The 17878-nt window shown below is 42.9% G+C and overlaps 2 protein-coding genes across 4 annotated transcripts in view; both read left to right on the forward strand.

Moving 5' to 3' along the window:
* Positions 1-5847: 5847 nt before the first annotated feature.
* Positions 5848-17878, forward strand: part of LOC310861034 (kelch repeat and BTB domain-containing protein 12-like) — a 12693-nt gene continuing 662 nt past the window's right edge. The window contains exons 1-10 of one of the 3 annotated variants that reach the window (XM_083768294.1): positions 5848-5986; positions 7871-8075; positions 8655-8836; positions 9447-9579; positions 11165-11398; positions 11756-12114; positions 12976-13252; positions 14387-14534; positions 14915-15112; positions 16567-16746. In XM_083768294.1, the coding sequence (XP_083624420.1) occupies positions 7905-8075; positions 8655-8836; positions 9447-9579; positions 11165-11398; positions 11756-12114; positions 12976-13252; positions 14387-14534; positions 14915-15112; positions 16567-16727 (1863 nt within the window). In that variant the 5' untranslated portion in view covers positions 5848-5986; positions 7871-7904 and the 3' untranslated portion in view covers positions 16728-16746. Of the gene's footprint in view, positions 5987-7870; positions 8076-8654; positions 8837-9446; positions 9580-11164; positions 11399-11755; positions 12115-12975; positions 13253-14386; positions 14535-14914; positions 15113-16566; positions 17693-17878 lie in introns of those variants that run through there. The other 2 variants (XM_083768293.1, XM_083768295.1) reach the window with 2 other exon arrangements.
* Positions 17833-17878, forward strand: part of LOC310861033 (NUAK family SNF1-like kinase 1) — a 23398-nt gene continuing 23352 nt past the window's right edge. Inside the window, exon 1 of the mRNA XM_083768292.1 lies at positions 17833-17878. This exon is cut by the window's right edge and continues 943 nt beyond it. The gene's annotated coding sequence lies outside the window, so the exon portion shown is untranslated.

Raw genomic sequence — 17878 nt, forward strand, 5'->3', positions numbered from 1 at the left:
GAAGTGAGAGATGGGGGGAGTGACACTGGCGCAGGAATCGAACCTGTGACTCACTGTCCTTAACCACTATAGATAGCGGCACGCCCCCTTTCACCTTGTGACTCCTTGTCAAGCCATAAATGCCAAATGGAGAGGATAATCTGGATTCCTACTAGATAAAGTTGGCAGCTCCATCCATCATTGAACAATTAATAATGTTATGTTTGCCTTGCCTTCGGTAGTTTTCCCTGGGCCCGGGAAAAGACTGCCCATATTGTAAAATGAGGAAACTATAGTCATGGCGCTTCTTGGGAAAGTTAATCGTTATCCTACTCCAAATTTGGACTCTGAATCAGTTTAAGGCCAAGACCAGAGCTTCTCTTTTTCCCCCAGACACTTTCTTTATTTTCTCCAAAGAACTCTTCCTCTTGACCTGTTCTGAGTCTAAACCCCTCTATCCTGCTGATGTTTTTCAAATGAAGTGGTCTTCAATTTAAACCCCACCTCTGCACAAATGCAGAGGTGATCTGCACTTGTTTTCTTGTTGGGGGGAGGGCCCAGCACTACATACACGTGCTCGTGCTGGTGTGCATGTTTTCTCTTTAACTTTAATAGATCACCAGTGGGTGTGACAGGACGTCTCTCCCCCTACTGGCACACATTAACTTCAGTTGCTCACTTGGGAATGTGATAACCAGACAACCAGTGTTACCATGTCTGTTTATTATAAGCAACTTTGGGCTGGGAAGTCACTTTGTAAATATTGGTAGTTGCGGGTTGTGGTTTTTTGGGCTTGTTTCTTTTTTTTTGGTGGATGGTGGTGGATTACATGGATTACAGATGTACACACAGAGACGTGGTGAATTTATAGATATATTGGCTGCCTCTAAGCCAACTGGAGACTTAATAAAACCCATAGTCTGAATGGCATAAAATCCCATAATCTGCAACACTGCAACGCTATGTAGCTAGAGGAAGCCTAAGGCCATAACAAAACACAGTGAGTGAACAAACTAAAGAACGTAGGAAACGAACGAAAACAGGCACTACAAAAGCTTGTTGCACCTGGCAGTTATGAGTCATTATTGTATTATCCTTTTAGCTTCAGCTGCAGGGAGCATTGGGTCCTATACCTTTCACCAATAGCTGACTGTTGATGTAGTCATTGGTCCTGAGAGAATATTAATATAAAAAATATACATTAATTAAGTCTAGGAATTAGTAAACATGGACTCATGGAGGCATATTTTCATTCGACTGGCAGACGTGCATGCAATAACATTGAACCAAAAAAGAAAAGATTACAATCTTGTAAACAGACTGCAAGTACTAGCAAAGCAATGATATTTTGTTCTTCCTCCAAAAGTGGTCTTAAAAATACCGAAAATGTATATTAGGTTTCCCACTTGCTTCCAGCAGGTAGTACAAATGTCAAATACAAATGCTTTGTACTCATAGCCATTCAGGCAGAGATCAAAGAGGTATAATTGAAGTGATGGTTTGAAATCTTGCACAATGGATGTAATCTACATTTATAAACACAAGATGGATGGCACAGGATTAGGAAAACAGATAAAGAGATATAAAAAGGTAATTCATCACATATTATTGCCGTGACGTCTGGTGTTCTGTTCGCTACAGCATGTTGCTGGTGTCATAATAAAACAAAATATTGGTAAATAATTTAACCAGAGGAGTAGCGGTGTTATTTTGTATGTGCAGCCCCCGGGGTCTATGGGTCCGCTCATTTTTATCCCTCGACTAAACCAAATCTCTTCACCAAAAATATCTAATCTACACGCTCACAACACAGATTGTGGTACTAACTAGTATTTGGTCACGGTGCCTTTTTGTCGGGGGCGGTAACTTGGACATAATACCTCCCGCTATTGACACACTGCATGCTTCAATATATGTTTTGTATATCTAGGAAATAAAAGGTTCCTGGTTCGATCCCTGGCTCCCCTAGTTTGGGTGTCTTTAAATGATGTTATGGCTTCAATTTTGTTATAGTATGTAACGTTTTAGTATGGATACTGTTGACGATGATAGCGGTAGGCCTAACCGAATTAAGTGTCCTTGAGCAAGACACGGAGCCCCTAGCTGTTTGCATGGTTTTCTCTGTCATAATTTGTTAATGTATGTGAATGGGTGAATGTAATGCACATTGTAAAGCGCTTTGGATAAAGATGCTACATGAACGTACCATTTACCATTGACCAAAAAAAGCCTGACTGACACAGCACTTTACAAACATTTGAGTCACAACCAATGAACATCCCAAAGGACAAGACGCGCCTCCATCCCCTCAGCCTGTAAATGAGCAGCGATGGTCACCAGAGAGTGTGTGTGTGTGTGTGTGTGTGTGTGTGTGTGTGTGTGTGTGTGTGTGTGTGTGTGTGTGTGCGTGCGTGCGTGCGTGCGTGCGTGCGTGCGTGCGTGCGTGCGTGCGTGCGTGCGTGCGTGCGTGCGTGACTTATGTACTTCTTGTGTGTCTTGGCCTAAGTGTCCTGAACAAAGGATTGCCCAATATCAACAGTGACAATAAAGTTGTTATTGCCACAGCACAATTAAGGCATGTTGACCCTTGAGTAGACTTGATTGCTGATGTCCACAAAGGTTTACTGTGCAAAACGCATGGAATATGGATGTGTATATTACAGGAAACACACGTTAAACTTTCCAACAAACTCCAGTAAACTCCCGAATTGTACCATCACACCTGTATATTACTGTATATGCCTGCTAAACTTGAGGTTTACGGGCAAATCTAGGGCCCATAATTGCCCGTTATCTCGTCTTTTCACGCAACAAAGCAGGTGAGCTATGATGATGCACTGAAAATAATTATGGAACAATCAATTGTGACATGTTGAGTGTGACATGTCACATGTCAGCAAGGCAGATGGCTTCTTGGTTAGAGTGGGTGACAATATTATCACACGAAAAGATGAAATTACCTACCTAGGTTCCATCATGGAGGCCAATCTTTCGGGTGATAAAATGGCCACCAACGTAATAAAAAAAGTCAATCAACAAGATTCCTTTACAGGATCTCCTCACTGGTCAACAAAAACACCTTGAAGACCTTAACAGGAGCCCTCATACAAGGTTTCTTTGACTATGCATGCACCTCTTGGTACCACAGCACCTCAAAGGCCCTTAAAACAAGGCTCCAGACCTCCCAAAACAAACTGGTCAGGCTCCTACTTGGCCTCACCCCCCGAACCCACCTCACGCCTGCCCACTTTGACAGGCTGGGATGGCTTAGGGTCGACGACAGAGTACAGCATCTTGCAATGGGTCTGGTCCACAAGATTCGATACACCACCAAGATACCCATGTACCTGTCTAAATACTTCCTTAATGTAAACGAAGTCCACACCCACAACACCAGAGGGAGTGCAACAAACCATGTACAACCCAGATTCGGCACAAACAAGGGACTAAATACTTTTCGCTCCTATGCCACCAAAATGCGGAACGCCCTACCAACAGTCATTAAGACATGTGAATCCCTTGACTCCTTCAAAACCGCTCTCAAAGGGCACCTACGGACGGCTGCAATTCGAAACTGGCCCCCGTAAAATCTGAATCTCCCCCCCACCGCCCCCCCCCCCCTCCCCTTTTCCCCTCACTGTATATTTTTCTTTTCCCTCTTTGCTTCCTTTATGATGAATTCCTGTTCTGTTCTTTAACTATATAGAAGTGTCTATTTGTACGTCTCTAAATGTTTTGATGAATTGAACATGGTGGACCCTGTTGTAAACAAGTGTAATGCTTAATTGGGTCGTCCACTCACAGTTAACAGTCTTTGTATTGAGTTTGTGCTTGAAATGTACTGTAAATTCTGCAAACTGTTAATAAATATTTCAATCAATCAATCAATCAATGTGACATGTGACATGTAAATGTTGGTGTGGTATGTTTCATCAGCATCAGAGGCACTTCTAGAACTTGCATAATACTGTTAATAGTAGTATTTATTTTTATTTATCAGGGATAATGATCTTCAGTCTGTTCCAACAGAAAAACACATACCGGTAAATTGGTAATATAGAACCCAACATAACACGAAGACAAATACAAATACAAGAAGTCCCCAGTATACACTGAACCATCATATCAGTGAGGCAGTTTGTTTAGTGCAGTTATGGCTGAAGGGACTAAAACAAACTTTTAGCCATTTCTCTGTATCTTCTTCCAGGTGGCATGAGTCTGAAGTGACAATGTAGGGGATGATCGGTGTCATTTGCTATTGTGAGTGCCTAAGGTGTGATGGCTTTATCATTATCTGAAAGTGTGTGTGTGTGAGCAGTCTGATAGAGGCAATATACAGGTAGGTAATACTGAAAGGTTTTTGTTTTTGTTAGTCATGGACAATGTAGTGAAGAAATATGGGGTCTCACGCACAGCTGAGTGCTGGAAGTGCAAGGATCCACCATCGGTGGGCATCCTGGTTCACGCTCTATGGGACTGTCCTGTAATGGAGAGTTATTGGAAACAAATTCATAATTGTATCTGACAAAGGTTGATTTTCCCTTCTGCCATAGGCTTTATATAACAAAAGCAGTGACCCAAAGCAGGTTGCTCACTGTGATTATGTAGATTTCATCCTCACGGCTATCATGATTGGTAGACAGGTGCTGATGAGGGGTTGGAAAGCGTCAGGAGTCCCTCGTTTCATGACTGGTTTGTGGAGATACAGTAGGCAAGGTTGCAGCATACGAAGAAATGGCATATGGGAGGTCCGACAGACTGGATAAATATACCCAGAAATGGGGAGGATACATAATGCATATTGCTGTCAGAGATCCCATTGTGGTGTTAGAGCAACATTCCTTTTTTCTCCCTTTTCTTTTTCCTTGGATACAGTGTAAATTAATATTACTCAGGTTCAATGGCATTGTCTTAATTTTGTATTGTATTGTATTGTATTGTATTGTATTGTATTGTATTGTATTGTATTATCTTTTCTGTAAAGGTTTGGTAGTGTAATGTATTGCATTGTATTATTTGTCTAGTTTTGTTTCATTTGTTGTCTTAATTGTTTGTATGATTCTTTTATGTACATTCTCAGTTATTCCTTTGTGCCTAAACTGAAAAAGCAATACAATTTTGAATCATTAAAAAAAAAAGAAAAAACATGGGGTCTCATTTTGGCATTTTGTTGAAAGTTGTAAGACTTTAGACTTGGGATAATTATTATAAAGAGAACCAAGAATCAAGAGGTATTTATTTGTGAATCACTCATACAGGTAGGCTTACTAGGCCAGGGGTTCTCAACCCGTGGGTCGCGACCCATCCGGGGTCGCCAAATTATTTTGGGGGGTCCCCAAAAATTGTTTTTGCAGCTGAATGGCTGGAAAGTGGAAATGAAGAGTTTACATAAAGTACACATAGTACATGCATATACACTTTCCCTAATGATTATATCTTGTTTCAGTATTTATTTATGGTGTAGGCTATTGTCTCTATTATTAAGGTTATTGTATCAGTCAATTTATATTGGGGGTCGGGGAGGGGGCCGGGCGGGGGTCCCGAGACATTGCCAAAGCATTTCTGGGGGTCCCCAGCCAGTATAAAAACGTTGAGAACCCCTGTACTATAGGCTACAAGCAGCAAAGTGTTTGTGGGACACCTTCACAAAGACTATGTGCTACTGCTAACATAACAATACAATATAACTAAACTTTCATTACTATTTAATTTTGAGGAAGCACAGTTGTGTATAAATATTTTAACGTTTTCCTGCATGTGCATGCATGGACAGTGGACACCTCCACAAAATGTGGACTGCTGGTCTATTTAAAACCTCTTTACTAGTGAGCATGTGTCACGACGAGTCACAGGCAGAAAATAGCATGGCACACTTAACTATACCACCAACAACGCACAGACAGCAGTCCGTGCAATGTTGTTTGAAAATACAGAAGGAGGCATAATTGAGATCATCCTGCAAACCACTGTGAGGTGGCCTGGAGTCCTGGACAACCTCTCAAAACGGGTATGTCAGTCAGTGCTCTGAGTGCACACAAAAAAAAATCCATCCATTCAGAATCATAATGCTGGGAACTGCTTTGTCTGCCGGGTGTACGGTTACCTGTACGCAGTATAGTAGCCTATATTTAGCACGCTGAGTGCCCTTACCTTCTCCATAACTGTATTGTTTTTACCACTCAGCTATAGTGAGAGTGGTGCACAGCGTAACTTCAAGCCTGGCCGCCCTGCTACCGTTGCGCTCTAGTCTAGTATACTGCAGGCCTATAATAGCCTTGCCACATTGATGACCTGAACATTTTAGTGACTACTTGTCCCAGGGCTATTCTAAATGTTTTTGGTTTTGTTTTGTTTTTGATGAAAATAAATTCATTTTACTACTTCTTCAGGGGTCTATTGCCCCTGTAATTTCCCCCCTCCACACACCAATCTCTGCCCCAGTTTAGGCCATCTTTATCAGTGTACAAATTGAGCCAAATGCACCCATAAAGTATTTGTACACTGTCAGAGGTGAGGGTCCATTTGATTTGTGGTCCCAACCTTGAGAACCAGAACCAGTGCCCTAATCAGTAAATACTGTTCAGATCTGGGAAAGGTAATGTTTGCATAACAGCCAATCTAAAAGTAACTAGTAGTTTTAAAATAATTGTTGTGGAGTAAAACGTACAATAGGCCTATTTGCCTTTGAGATGTAGTGGATTAGAAGTATCTATTTATTTGAAATTTGGAAGCACTCCAGTAAAGTAAAAGTACCTCAAAATCTTCAATCCACCCACTGCTCGACTTCCATCTAGAATGATAACCAATTTGGAAGAACCCCCCACGGCCCCACCAGCTGACTTCACCATCCAATCAGCTTGGAAAAGGGAATGGTAGTCCAAGGAGGTCCAAAACAAACACCTGGTGTCAGACTGGACATGGCCCCTGCTTGGCCAGCCTTCACAAATGGGGCAGTAGCCCAAGCCCACTGTGTGCGCATGGTGAGGAACCAAACTATGGAGCACATCATTGAAGTTTGTCCTCTCCAAATACTGAAAGGGAGATTAGTCCCCCTCCATACAGCAGACCAGGAGGCAACCGCTTGGCTTAAGGACTTTGCATTCGCTAAACCTAAAAGTTGTAGGAGAATTCCATGCTAGAAGGCTTTACCTTTATTTGTAGTTGTTACCTCCCCACCAAAGAGCTCCAGGTGTTATTTTGTGCAAAACTGAATTATTGGCTATTTCCCCATATATGAGCCCTCAATGGGGGTTGGGTTTTTGTGCTAATTCGCTTATTTCCATTGAAATAAGTAGTAAAGTGTGCCGCTTGGGATACTATTTACATTATGAAGAGAGGATACAAAAAAGCACCACCCCAATGCCCCATTCAATTCAATTCAATTCATTGAGGGCTTATGGTAGGGGAAATATAGCCAATAATGTGCTTTTGCACAAAATAACACCTGGACCTCTTTGGTGGGGACGTAACAACTACAAATAAAGGTAAGAAAGCCTTCTCCTTTAAGTGCAGTATCCTTCTTGAGTACCAGGTTAGAGCAGGAGTGGACTTGGTGAGACGTAGGAGGGGCCCGGACAGGAGTCAACCCACAGAGCCTATAGTCCTTCCATGTGCCAGACCTCCCAGTCCCGGCAGAGTAGTTCCGGAGTGGTGGACTGTGTGACCCTGTCTTAATGGGACTGATCGAGGGTAGCTACTGGGACTTAAGTCGGGACTTGATCACCCCGGCTGGGTCACCTGGGTGGGTGAGGGGTATGCAATGTTTTTTTGTTATTCTGAGTACATGTAGGCCTAGTTCATTTCCACCACTGCTATATTATACTGTAGTCCTATGCTATATTCTTTCTAAATTGAACAACTAATTCATAAATGTTGTTCTACTGGCTGACAGTGACAGAGGTGGTGCAGCAGAAGGCTAATAATCAATGGATGCTCCAGTGCTGGAGAGTTCTCAGACTGAGCATGGCCTGACTCTCCTGAGGCAGCTGGACAGAATGAGATCAACTGAAGAGCTCACAGACGTGGTTCTCATGGCAGAGGGCGTTGCCTTTCCTTGCCACAGGGTGGTGCTGTCTGCCTTCAGTCCTTACTTCCAGGTAATGTTTGACATTGCCATGACAGGACACAGTAAGAGAAGTCTTTCCTCTTTCTCTACTTGTCTTGTAGATATGTCTATGCTTGTAGCTGCTGTACTCTGCATGGTTCAATTTCAAGAAGTATCAGGGAGTTATGGTTTTTGAAATATTCATTAGTTTTTCAGTTTGGTGTGTGATTTCAGTTTTTAGGCTATGCTATGCTATGTCCTGCTATGTGCATAAATAGTTTCAGGAATTGACACATTTTGTTAGTTTTTATTTATTCTGAATTGTGGGTTTTTAGGTATTATGGAGTAATGTTTGATTTATTAAAACTGAAAAAGGTAGGATCTAGGATGAAAGAATGCATGGTGAGAAAACTAGAACAAAGATGATAATTCATGTTTTAGTTAGTTTTGCAGTGTTATTTTTGTCTTTTTCTTTTTTAGTTTTAGTTTTGGTTAACCCTGACATTGGTACATGCAATTAGGAACTAAACATTAGGCCTAATAAATCATGTCTATAAATCCATACAAGCCTTTGTTGTGCTACTGTCATAGTGTCTGCTAGCTGTGCGTTCTATTGTCTACTGTCTCTCAGGCCATGTTTACATGTGGTCTGAGGGAGACCCGGGGTGGAGAGGTGGCCCTCAGGGACACTCCTGCCCACAGCCTGGAGCTCCTGCTGGACTACATGTACCGCGGAGAGCTGCCCATCTCCAACGACAACATCCAGGGAGCGGCCGCAGCCGCCTTTCTGCTCCACGTAGAGGGAGCCTTCAGGTGAGTGACGCGTTCAGGTTATATATTCAGAATGGACTTTATTGTCACATCACAGGTTTATAAAAAGGTGAAATGTTTGTTATTTCCATGAGATAAAGGGGAGAGGAAGAAGGAGAGATGAATAAAAACAAACAAATTGTCTAAATATTTGGACATATACCGTTATAGCTTTCTATCCGGTAACTGAGGTAAGACATAAAGGGTGTGCGAGCATATAGCAGCAGATAGATACTGTACAATGTACATGATATGCTGGACGTTATGAGATAAGAAATAAAATCATGCTGTACATGGGATTAAGTGGCCGCGTGTCGACCACTTGTTATATTAACAACTACATACCGAGACCAGTTAGTGTACAAACCTGCTACAGACCAGGGAAGGCCTTCATCAGAGCAAGAATTTACCAAGTGAAATTTCACTTTGGCCAGGCCAACACATATTGGTTTTTAATGGTTCCAAATTCTGAAATGACTTTCAATTTACACTATCCTAGTTATTGCTATGGCAATGGATTAACAAATCCACCACATATTAACGACAATTACATTGAGCCAAGTGTCACAAAGTAGAGATAATCGTCTTCATGTCATCATTCTCACCGCTTCAGGTTGTGTCAACGATACATGGAGGCCAGTATGGACGCGTCCAACTGCGTAGGCCTGTACCACTGGGCCAAGGACCTGGGCACCACGGAGCTGGCTGATTGTGCCCTGAAATACCTGTGCCAGCATTTCACTCAGGTTCTCCAATTTGCTCACTCAGGTTCTACAATTTGGTCTTCGATTAATTGAATACTTTATTAATAGTTTGCAAAAAAGTAGAGAGAGGTACAGTTTTCAAATAATGCTTAAATTAAGGATAACACAAAATTCCAGAGGGCTTGTTTCCGTTCGTCCCATGTGTTCAATTGATCAAGACATATAAACACATACATACATGCATACATACAAGAAATCATCAATACTAGGAGCAGTAAAAGTATCTATAGAAAGTATCTACTGAAACAAACAAAGTATTTACAGAAAAACAGTGGGGGTCATTTATTTTGGAAAGCTAGGTGACCTGTCCAGTTGCAAATTGTGCTCTTTTTTTTTTTTTTAAGATATTGTTTTGCGGCTTACGCCTTTTATTGTTTTTTTGAAGGGACAGACAGTAGGCTGACAGGAAACGGGAGAGAGATGGGGGAAGACATGCAGTAAAGGCCGTGTCGGGCTCGGGAGTCGAACCCGCGGCACACTGCGACTGGATTACCAGTCGGGGTGCCCAGACGGTTACGCCACCGCCTGGGCCGCAAATTGTGCTCTTTTATGGCGGTTTTGAAGGAGTGTAGGACTGGGGAGTCACTCCTTTGGTAGACTAGTCATTGGTTAGACCAGTCATTAGTCCTACAACTACAACCTATCTCAAACCCTAAACCTAACCTCCCACGGGACAGCACACCTAAACCTAACCTTAACCCATGTCTAACCAATGACTAGTCTAAACTAAGTATGCAACCCGGTAGGGCATTCCACATTTTGGTAGCATAATAGTAGAATTCATCCCCATGTTTGTACCGAGCAGATCTACAAGCTCATAGCACGCCACCGAGTGGCGCGCTATGAGCTTGTAGGTCTGCTATTTCTTTTAAATCGAAGAACGACTGACATAGAAACATAGCTTTTTCAGAAAACTGTCAGGATGTAGAAGACATTTTTAGAATCTGATCTCAGGCCAAAATGGGTTAACTGTTTTCTCCTCCTGTACATTATGCCATTCTTCCTTCTACTTCTTCCAAATTATGTTACGACCCCCTGTCTAGGGTAGGGGGTCACAACATAATAAAGGAACCTTTTTCGTTTTTATTATAGCTCTTTTTTCCAGTAGCAGAGACAATCTTAATTCTTTGTTCTTTACCCAGCAGGCCAAATGACATCATGATGACGTTATGATGACGTCCTCCAGTGACTCCGGTGACATTCAGGACTAGACCAGATCACAGCCCATTATGGGGATGATCTTTACGTCATTTCCAGGACGTCTTCACCAGTTAAAATAATATAGCTTATTCTGGGCTAGATCTGACTAGTTATGATATGACTTAAGTTAACGGACTCTCTCTGATTCATCCAGGGACGTCTGTCTTAGTGGGCAGAATTTATGTTGGTTGAAATCAGGTGATATTCTGGGCCAGATCTGACTAGTCTTGGTTTGACTTGATTTGGCCCCAAGACGTCACTAATAAGTCAAGGTCCTGACCGTGCTTGCTGGGTAGGTTTCAAAAAGAGAGTATTGGCTTCAGGGTGTATCTACATCTTCTTCTCCCCTGCTCCTTGTTTCTTGCAGGTGTGTGAGGAGGAGGAGCTTCTGGAGCTGGACTCCCACAGTCTTGGCGCTCTGCTGAGCTCAGACGACCTCAACATCTCCCAGGAGGAGAGCGTGCTGGAGCTGGTGCTGCGCTGGGTGGACAGGCGCAGGGGGGACTCCCAGAGCGAAGCCCAGGCCGCGGAGCTCCTCAGGCGGGTGCGGTTGGAGCTTGTGGAGCCCGGATTCCTCCGCAAAGCCAGGAGGAGAAACCCGGTGAGGAAGGGAGAGTGAGAAAGGGAGTTCAAATTCCGTACACACTTATCTGCAATTTAGAACTGAACACCCTAGACTTCTAATCTAGAGTGCCAAATAAATCACGCCACAATGTTTTTCTATAAATATGCTTATACTTATACTGCCCCTAATACTGACGATCTCTTTTATAGTATTGTATGTCTTGAATTGAATACACAGGACCACAATGGAAACAAGCCCTCAGGGTGTTTTGTGTTATCCTTTTAGCATTATTGTATAACTGTTACCTCTGTACCTTTTGCAAACTGATAATAAGGTATTCAATCAATAAATTAATCAATACCATCATGCATTCACAATCCATGCTGCTCCCAGGTTTTGCTGCGTGACGCCGAGTGCTTTGGCATGATCGATGCCGCTCTGCAGACCTCAGGCCTGCCCAAGATGGCGGCTCCCCCGCGGCCGGCCCTTCGCTATGGCATGGAGACTGCCAGCCTACTGCTCTGCTTGGGAGGGGTGGACGAGTCTGGGGTACCCGCCCGCCGCGGGGGCCGCGCCGACCTCAGCTTTTGCTTTGTGCCCCGAGGCAGGCGCACGTACTACATACCTTCTCCACTGAGGGGCTCCGGGGGCAAGGGTCAGGTCACGACGGGAGTGGTGACGCGAGATAACAGCATAGTGGTGGCTGCTGAGGCCGAGGACGAGCACAGGATGAAGAGGCTGGACATTTACAGGTTTGTGTGCTTACGTGGGGGGAGGGGGAGGGAATTCTGTCTGTTGGACACAGGAACTAACAAGAACAAATGGCATGAATGTTAATTATGACTGTGTTAACAATGTCTGGAAACAGGGCGGTCCCTCGACCTCCTTGGGAGGCGGTTTTTCTCACCCAGGCCAGCCAGGGTTTGCCGGCCCCCGTCACGGTACAACCCACCGTTCGGACGATATCTGCGTTTTAAGATTTAGAAGCACCGGCCAGCGAAAGCCGCCTGTATCCTCTCTGAGGAGCGGACCACCCCTCCATACCATTATGAATTTTTTCGTGAAGAAATGCCCTTTTTTCATTGGCTAAATGTAGGACTGGTTACCCCATACAGTACATTGAAGCATGCATGCAGGGGGCATTATTTATTTTATTTTATTTTATATTAGTATTTGATCTCAAATCCCAGATGCATCCATGCGATGTATTTTCGTTCTTTCAACTTAGAGATCATGGGTTCCTAAACTTGTCAGGCAAATAATCATGTTTGAAATGGGGACCACCCCAAAAAGTCCGGAACTAGTCTGCCGGGGCTGGGAGGTACAATTCAAGTGGAGGGACTAGGCTCTGTGGGTTGAGTCCAGTCCGGGCCCCTCCTACGTCTCACCAGGTCCACTCTTGCTCTCACCAGGAGTACAGCTAGGACCTGTGCGTTGCACCAGACTCCCAGCACCAGACACTTCATTCAGGAGTGGTGGATTCTTGAGCCGCAATGGTTCCGCAAAGCTCCACCTGGGCAACAGTGGTACAGCAGGATCCGCTTGCGGCTTGAATGGAATATTATGCATAATCCCTTGCATAATATTCAATGGCCCCCCATCTGTGTCTCCAGATACGAGCAGCAGTCGGAGGACAGCGGCTGGGTGCAGCTGCTCTCGGCGGGATACAGAGACATGTACGCGCTGGCGTCGCTCGGTGACTCCATCTATGTGGTCGGCGGCCAGATGAAAGTGCGCCACCAGTACGTCATCACGGACAGCGTGGAGAGATGGTCGCTGAAGAGAGGAGGCAGCTGGCTCAGCTTCGCCCCTCTGCCGCTCCCCCTGGCCTGTCACTGTGTGGTCAGTCTGAGAGACCACCTCTACGCACTCGGGGGCTGGACGCCACAGGTACGGCACGCACTGGCCGCTCAATCAAATACATAGTCCAAAATATATTATTAATATTATTATTTACCCACTTAAAACAGTGGTTCTTTTTTTCGTTCCCCCAAATTGATATATATTTGTCCGCGGACCCCCATCTGAAAATGTTTTGTGCCAGGGAATAGGGACCCTCCAGAAGAGAAGATTTGTGTTAAAACATAAATCACACTTTCAAGATTTGTTTGTTAAAAAATGTTCCAAAGAAATAGCAGATGTAGAAGCTCACTGTGAGATTGTAGATCTGCTATTTTTTAAATAGCCAACGATATAAATGGATAAAGTGGTTAAATTGATTGTGATGCTCTATTTCCCCCCTGGAACCCTGTCAAGGACCCCTGGGGGTCCCCGAACCCCACTTCACAATAACCATTCCATATAAATGTGTTTTTGACAACTTCTCTAAACACCAGAGTAGCTATGGACATGTGTACAGACAAAGAAACACACAGGCAGACCCTCTTCTGGACGTTTTTTGTACTGAACTTAATTTCCTTCTGGGTTCATCACAGTTCACCCTATATTGCATTTGCAGACAGGATGCAGTGTTTCCCGCGCTCTCAGTGCATGCCATTCCTCCCTCCCTCCCTGTGTCTCTCACGGTGTCCCATAGGATGAACCGTTTTAGTATAAATAAATACTATAACTACTAATGCTAGTACTGTTACTATTGTTGCTATATTATAAGGGTCTCTGCTATAGCGTAAGCATGTTTTTCTATACCTATGCCTTATTGTACATTTATATGGTATTACATGTTTAGCTTTTTTCTCCCTACCCTTATTATGCTATGCTGATTGTGGAGACTTATACACAAAATTCTTACAGTTTTTGTATTGTTATTATTGTAATAGTAGCACAGTAGGTACTTTGTGGACTGCACACATTTTTATTTTGCTTCTTGTACTCACTAGTGCAGTGATAAATAAGATTGTGATTCCTCTCTCCCTCCCTGCATGTCTCATCGTGGTGTCTCATAGGATGAGGTGGAAAGACATTATCTAGATAGACTGCTGCTGCTGTGTTTGTTTATAATAAACCAGTTCATAAGAAACGAATCAAGTGAGTATCATGCGGATAATTCCTTTCTCTGTCTCATAGGATGAGCCAGATGAGGATCCAGACAGGCTGAGTAGCCGTGTGTTCCAGTTTGACCCGGGCACAGACTCATGGACACAGTGTGCCTCCATGAAGCACTGCAGGTATCGCTGTGGCTCGGCTGTCTTCAACGGGGAGATATACGTCCTAGGTCAGACATCATCAATTTCAATGGGGAGTTGCATTCCACAGTTTGGGAGCAAGAAGGGAAACGATTATTAAAAGTCATTAAATTGTATGATGGTTTACTAACTGCGAGAAAACAATGTTGCACATTAAGCTAATCAACTGGGGACACCCACAAAATAATTTGGGGCCCCCAGTTTGGGACCCACTGGCCTAGACGACGAATTACATTTTTTAATATGGAGTCTAAAGAGGTGAGTGCTGGGACGCGAGGTGGATTCTGAAGAGATGAGTGCTAAGGTGTGAGCTTGTAGATTAGCTATTATTTGCTACTTTTGTAGCAAATAATACTGTACTTGTAGCATGACAAAGTAGGGCATTTTATTCATGTATGTTGCTGTTCAGGTGGTATAGGTTGTGAGGGGGAGGACAGTGGCCAGTCTCGTCGCTGCCTGAGCTCGGTGGAGATCTACAACCCGGAGGCAGACGTGTGGCGAGCGGGGCCGTCGCTGCCCATGTCCTTCCTGTCCCTCCGAACCAACGCCTCCAACGTAGGCGTGGTGGACGGAAAGCTCTACCTGTGTGGATACTTCAAGTCTGCAGGTCGGTGCCCCGTCAGTTAGAAAGTTCTCAGTCAGACTGGATTCCATAGAGGCCTGGCATGGCTTTCTCTTCTCCTAACTCTTGGCTTTCTCTAAAGCAGTGGTTCTCGAACATTTTCATTATATATATATTTGGCCGCAGACCGCCATCTGAATTGGCTTTGTGCCAGATACCCCACAGAAGAGAGGATTTATGTTTAAAGAAATTCAAAATTATTATAAAGTTGTCGATATTTTAAAAGATTTTCAAAAGATCTGTGCAAGCTCACAATGCAGCATGAAGTGAGGTGACATGTTGTGAGCTTGTAGATCTGCTATTTTTGAATTGGTTGAAATTATTGTGATGCTATGTTAACTACTACTTTGGCTAGGGAACTGTCAAGTATAAATCAGGCATATAATATAAAGGCTGGTAATGTCAAGCCCTACAGTAATAATAGCCTACATATCAAAGTGTTATTTTAAGATTAAACAAGAAGTTCACATACCAAAAAAGTACCTTTTGTGTCATCAAATTACTGGCTTAGGAATGTGACAAAAAATGTGTATAAGACTTGGTCAAACTAGCAATAGAATATAAAGATAAAGATATTGATATTGTGCTAATTGTTTAGGAAACAGAGCTAGTGTGGAGGACATGCACTTTCACACTCAGGCTTGGCCTAAGAAAACTTTTTTCTTTTTCTTTCAATGAGTTGTCAACTTGGTGGAGTGTGTGTGTGTGTGTGTGTGTGTGTGTGTGTGTGTGTGTGTGTGTGTGTGTGTGTGTGTGTGTGTGTGTGTGTGTGTGTGTGTGTGTGTGTGTGTGTGTGTGTGTGTGTGACTGTGTGTGTGTTTGTACTGTATGTGTACTGCTTTATGAATTTAAGTTCCACATGCTAAAGAGGTGGCATATGTCACACACACATCACAAATGTGGGTCTAAAAACAGATGCTGAATGAAATTAAACACATCCTGTTGTTGTGACAACGCAACAACACGCCCTGGGAAACCGAGTCAGGCTGCCAGGGAAATGATTATGCAGCAGCGTATTGGAAATTAGATTTTGCGGGGCGGTGAATACTTACATTATGTCCTTGTTGCGTGACAACCACTGTTGTAAAGTAACTAAGTGCATGTACTTAAGTACTGTACTTAAGTGCACTTTTGATGTACTTTATATTTACTGGAGTATTTCGAATTTTCTATACTTTTACTAAATATTGTACTTTTTACTCCACTACAAAGAAAATGAGCGTGAACTTGAAATGTGACATTTTACACAATGTACTATAAGCATATTTCGATGCCAATACTTCTGTGCTCTTTCTTACTCGGGTATATGTTTTGAACACCATACTTTTACATGTCACACAGAGTATTTCGTATACATTTGCAGTATTATAGATACTTTTACTTGAGCATAACAAATGTGAGTATACTTTTTCCCCTCTCTTGCATGGTGACAATAACAGACCGTCATGAGATCATTACCAAGGAGATTCTGGAGCTGGACCTGGCGGATGGCGTCTGGACGGTGGTGGAGAGGCGGGCGGCCATGCACGACAGCTATGACGTGTGTCTGGTGGCGAGCCTCAACCCGCGGAACCTCATCGCGCCAGTTGAACTGAGTTGAATGTTTCCAGTGGTGGAAAGTAACTATACGTACATGTACTTATGTACTGAGTTCCAGACTTTTTACTTGTATTTCTATATTGCTATTGCAGTAGGATACTTTTAAGTAAAACAATTGAGTAGCTTTTCCCAATACATTTGTCTATTGACATTAACAGTATAGTCCAGGGGGTCCTCTGGTCCCCCAGCAACATGAGGAACAGTTTAACCACTTAAGCCCTATTTCCATTTTTTTTTCAGTCCACCAAACTTCAGACATATGATTTAATATCCAAGCTTTCACTTAGCTGTCGATTTTCTTTTTTCTTTTTTGTTTACCAAACTTCAGACATGATTTAACAACTTTCACTATGTGTTATACCCAAATGAATACCATAAGGCCTCAGCCTCAAGAAGTCAAGATACTGCCTTTTGAAGGCTAAAATGAAGGATAATATTCAGCAGCAGTAGGCCTAAGTTATCACAAAATCTGAAATCTTTAGATTTTACTCCATCTTCACGCTTTATCATAAAATAATTTATTATAAAGCAGCATATATTATAAAACATTTTAGACTTTTCTACTTTTTATTTTAATTCTGACCAGATATATTATATAATATATATTTTTACAGTTTGGCATGTCCAAAGATATGGTTTTCGGTTTGGATTTTGTAACTTAACAAATGTGTTACAGGCGTGTTCTGTCCCCCGTGAATATATTTCCCATCACTACTTTTGTTTTGATATTCATAATAAAAATAAAAAAGTCCCTTTCATTTTCTCTAGAATTGATCATTTCATATCCAACATTTTCAATCAGTGCAGTTTTGTTTTGAGAGACACAATGAAAGTCTTTCATTTCCTAACTTGTTGTGGCAATAATTGGGGCTCAGGAGGTAGCTATTGTCTGTAGGCGGCAGTAGGCCTATGCTTTATTAATGTTGCATTATTGCAGTGGCTTTAATTTCCCATTTGTCTTTATGAATTCAAATCCAGCTGTAGGCTACTGTACCTCCAGAGTGGCTTACCTCCAACTATTTATGGCTCATTTTATTTACTTGGCATCATCAACCTTCAAACGTTTTCTCACCAGCTATTATCATCACCCCAGAGGTCTTCTAGGGCTATAGGCTAAAAAGTCAACGAGTTCCCGAATTTATTTTCCTGAGC

This window comes from Protomyctophum parallelum (genome assembly GCF_964188405.1).
Source record: "Protomyctophum parallelum genome assembly, chromosome: 7".
Lineage (NCBI taxonomy): Eukaryota > Metazoa > Chordata > Actinopteri > Myctophiformes > Myctophidae > Protomyctophum > Protomyctophum parallelum.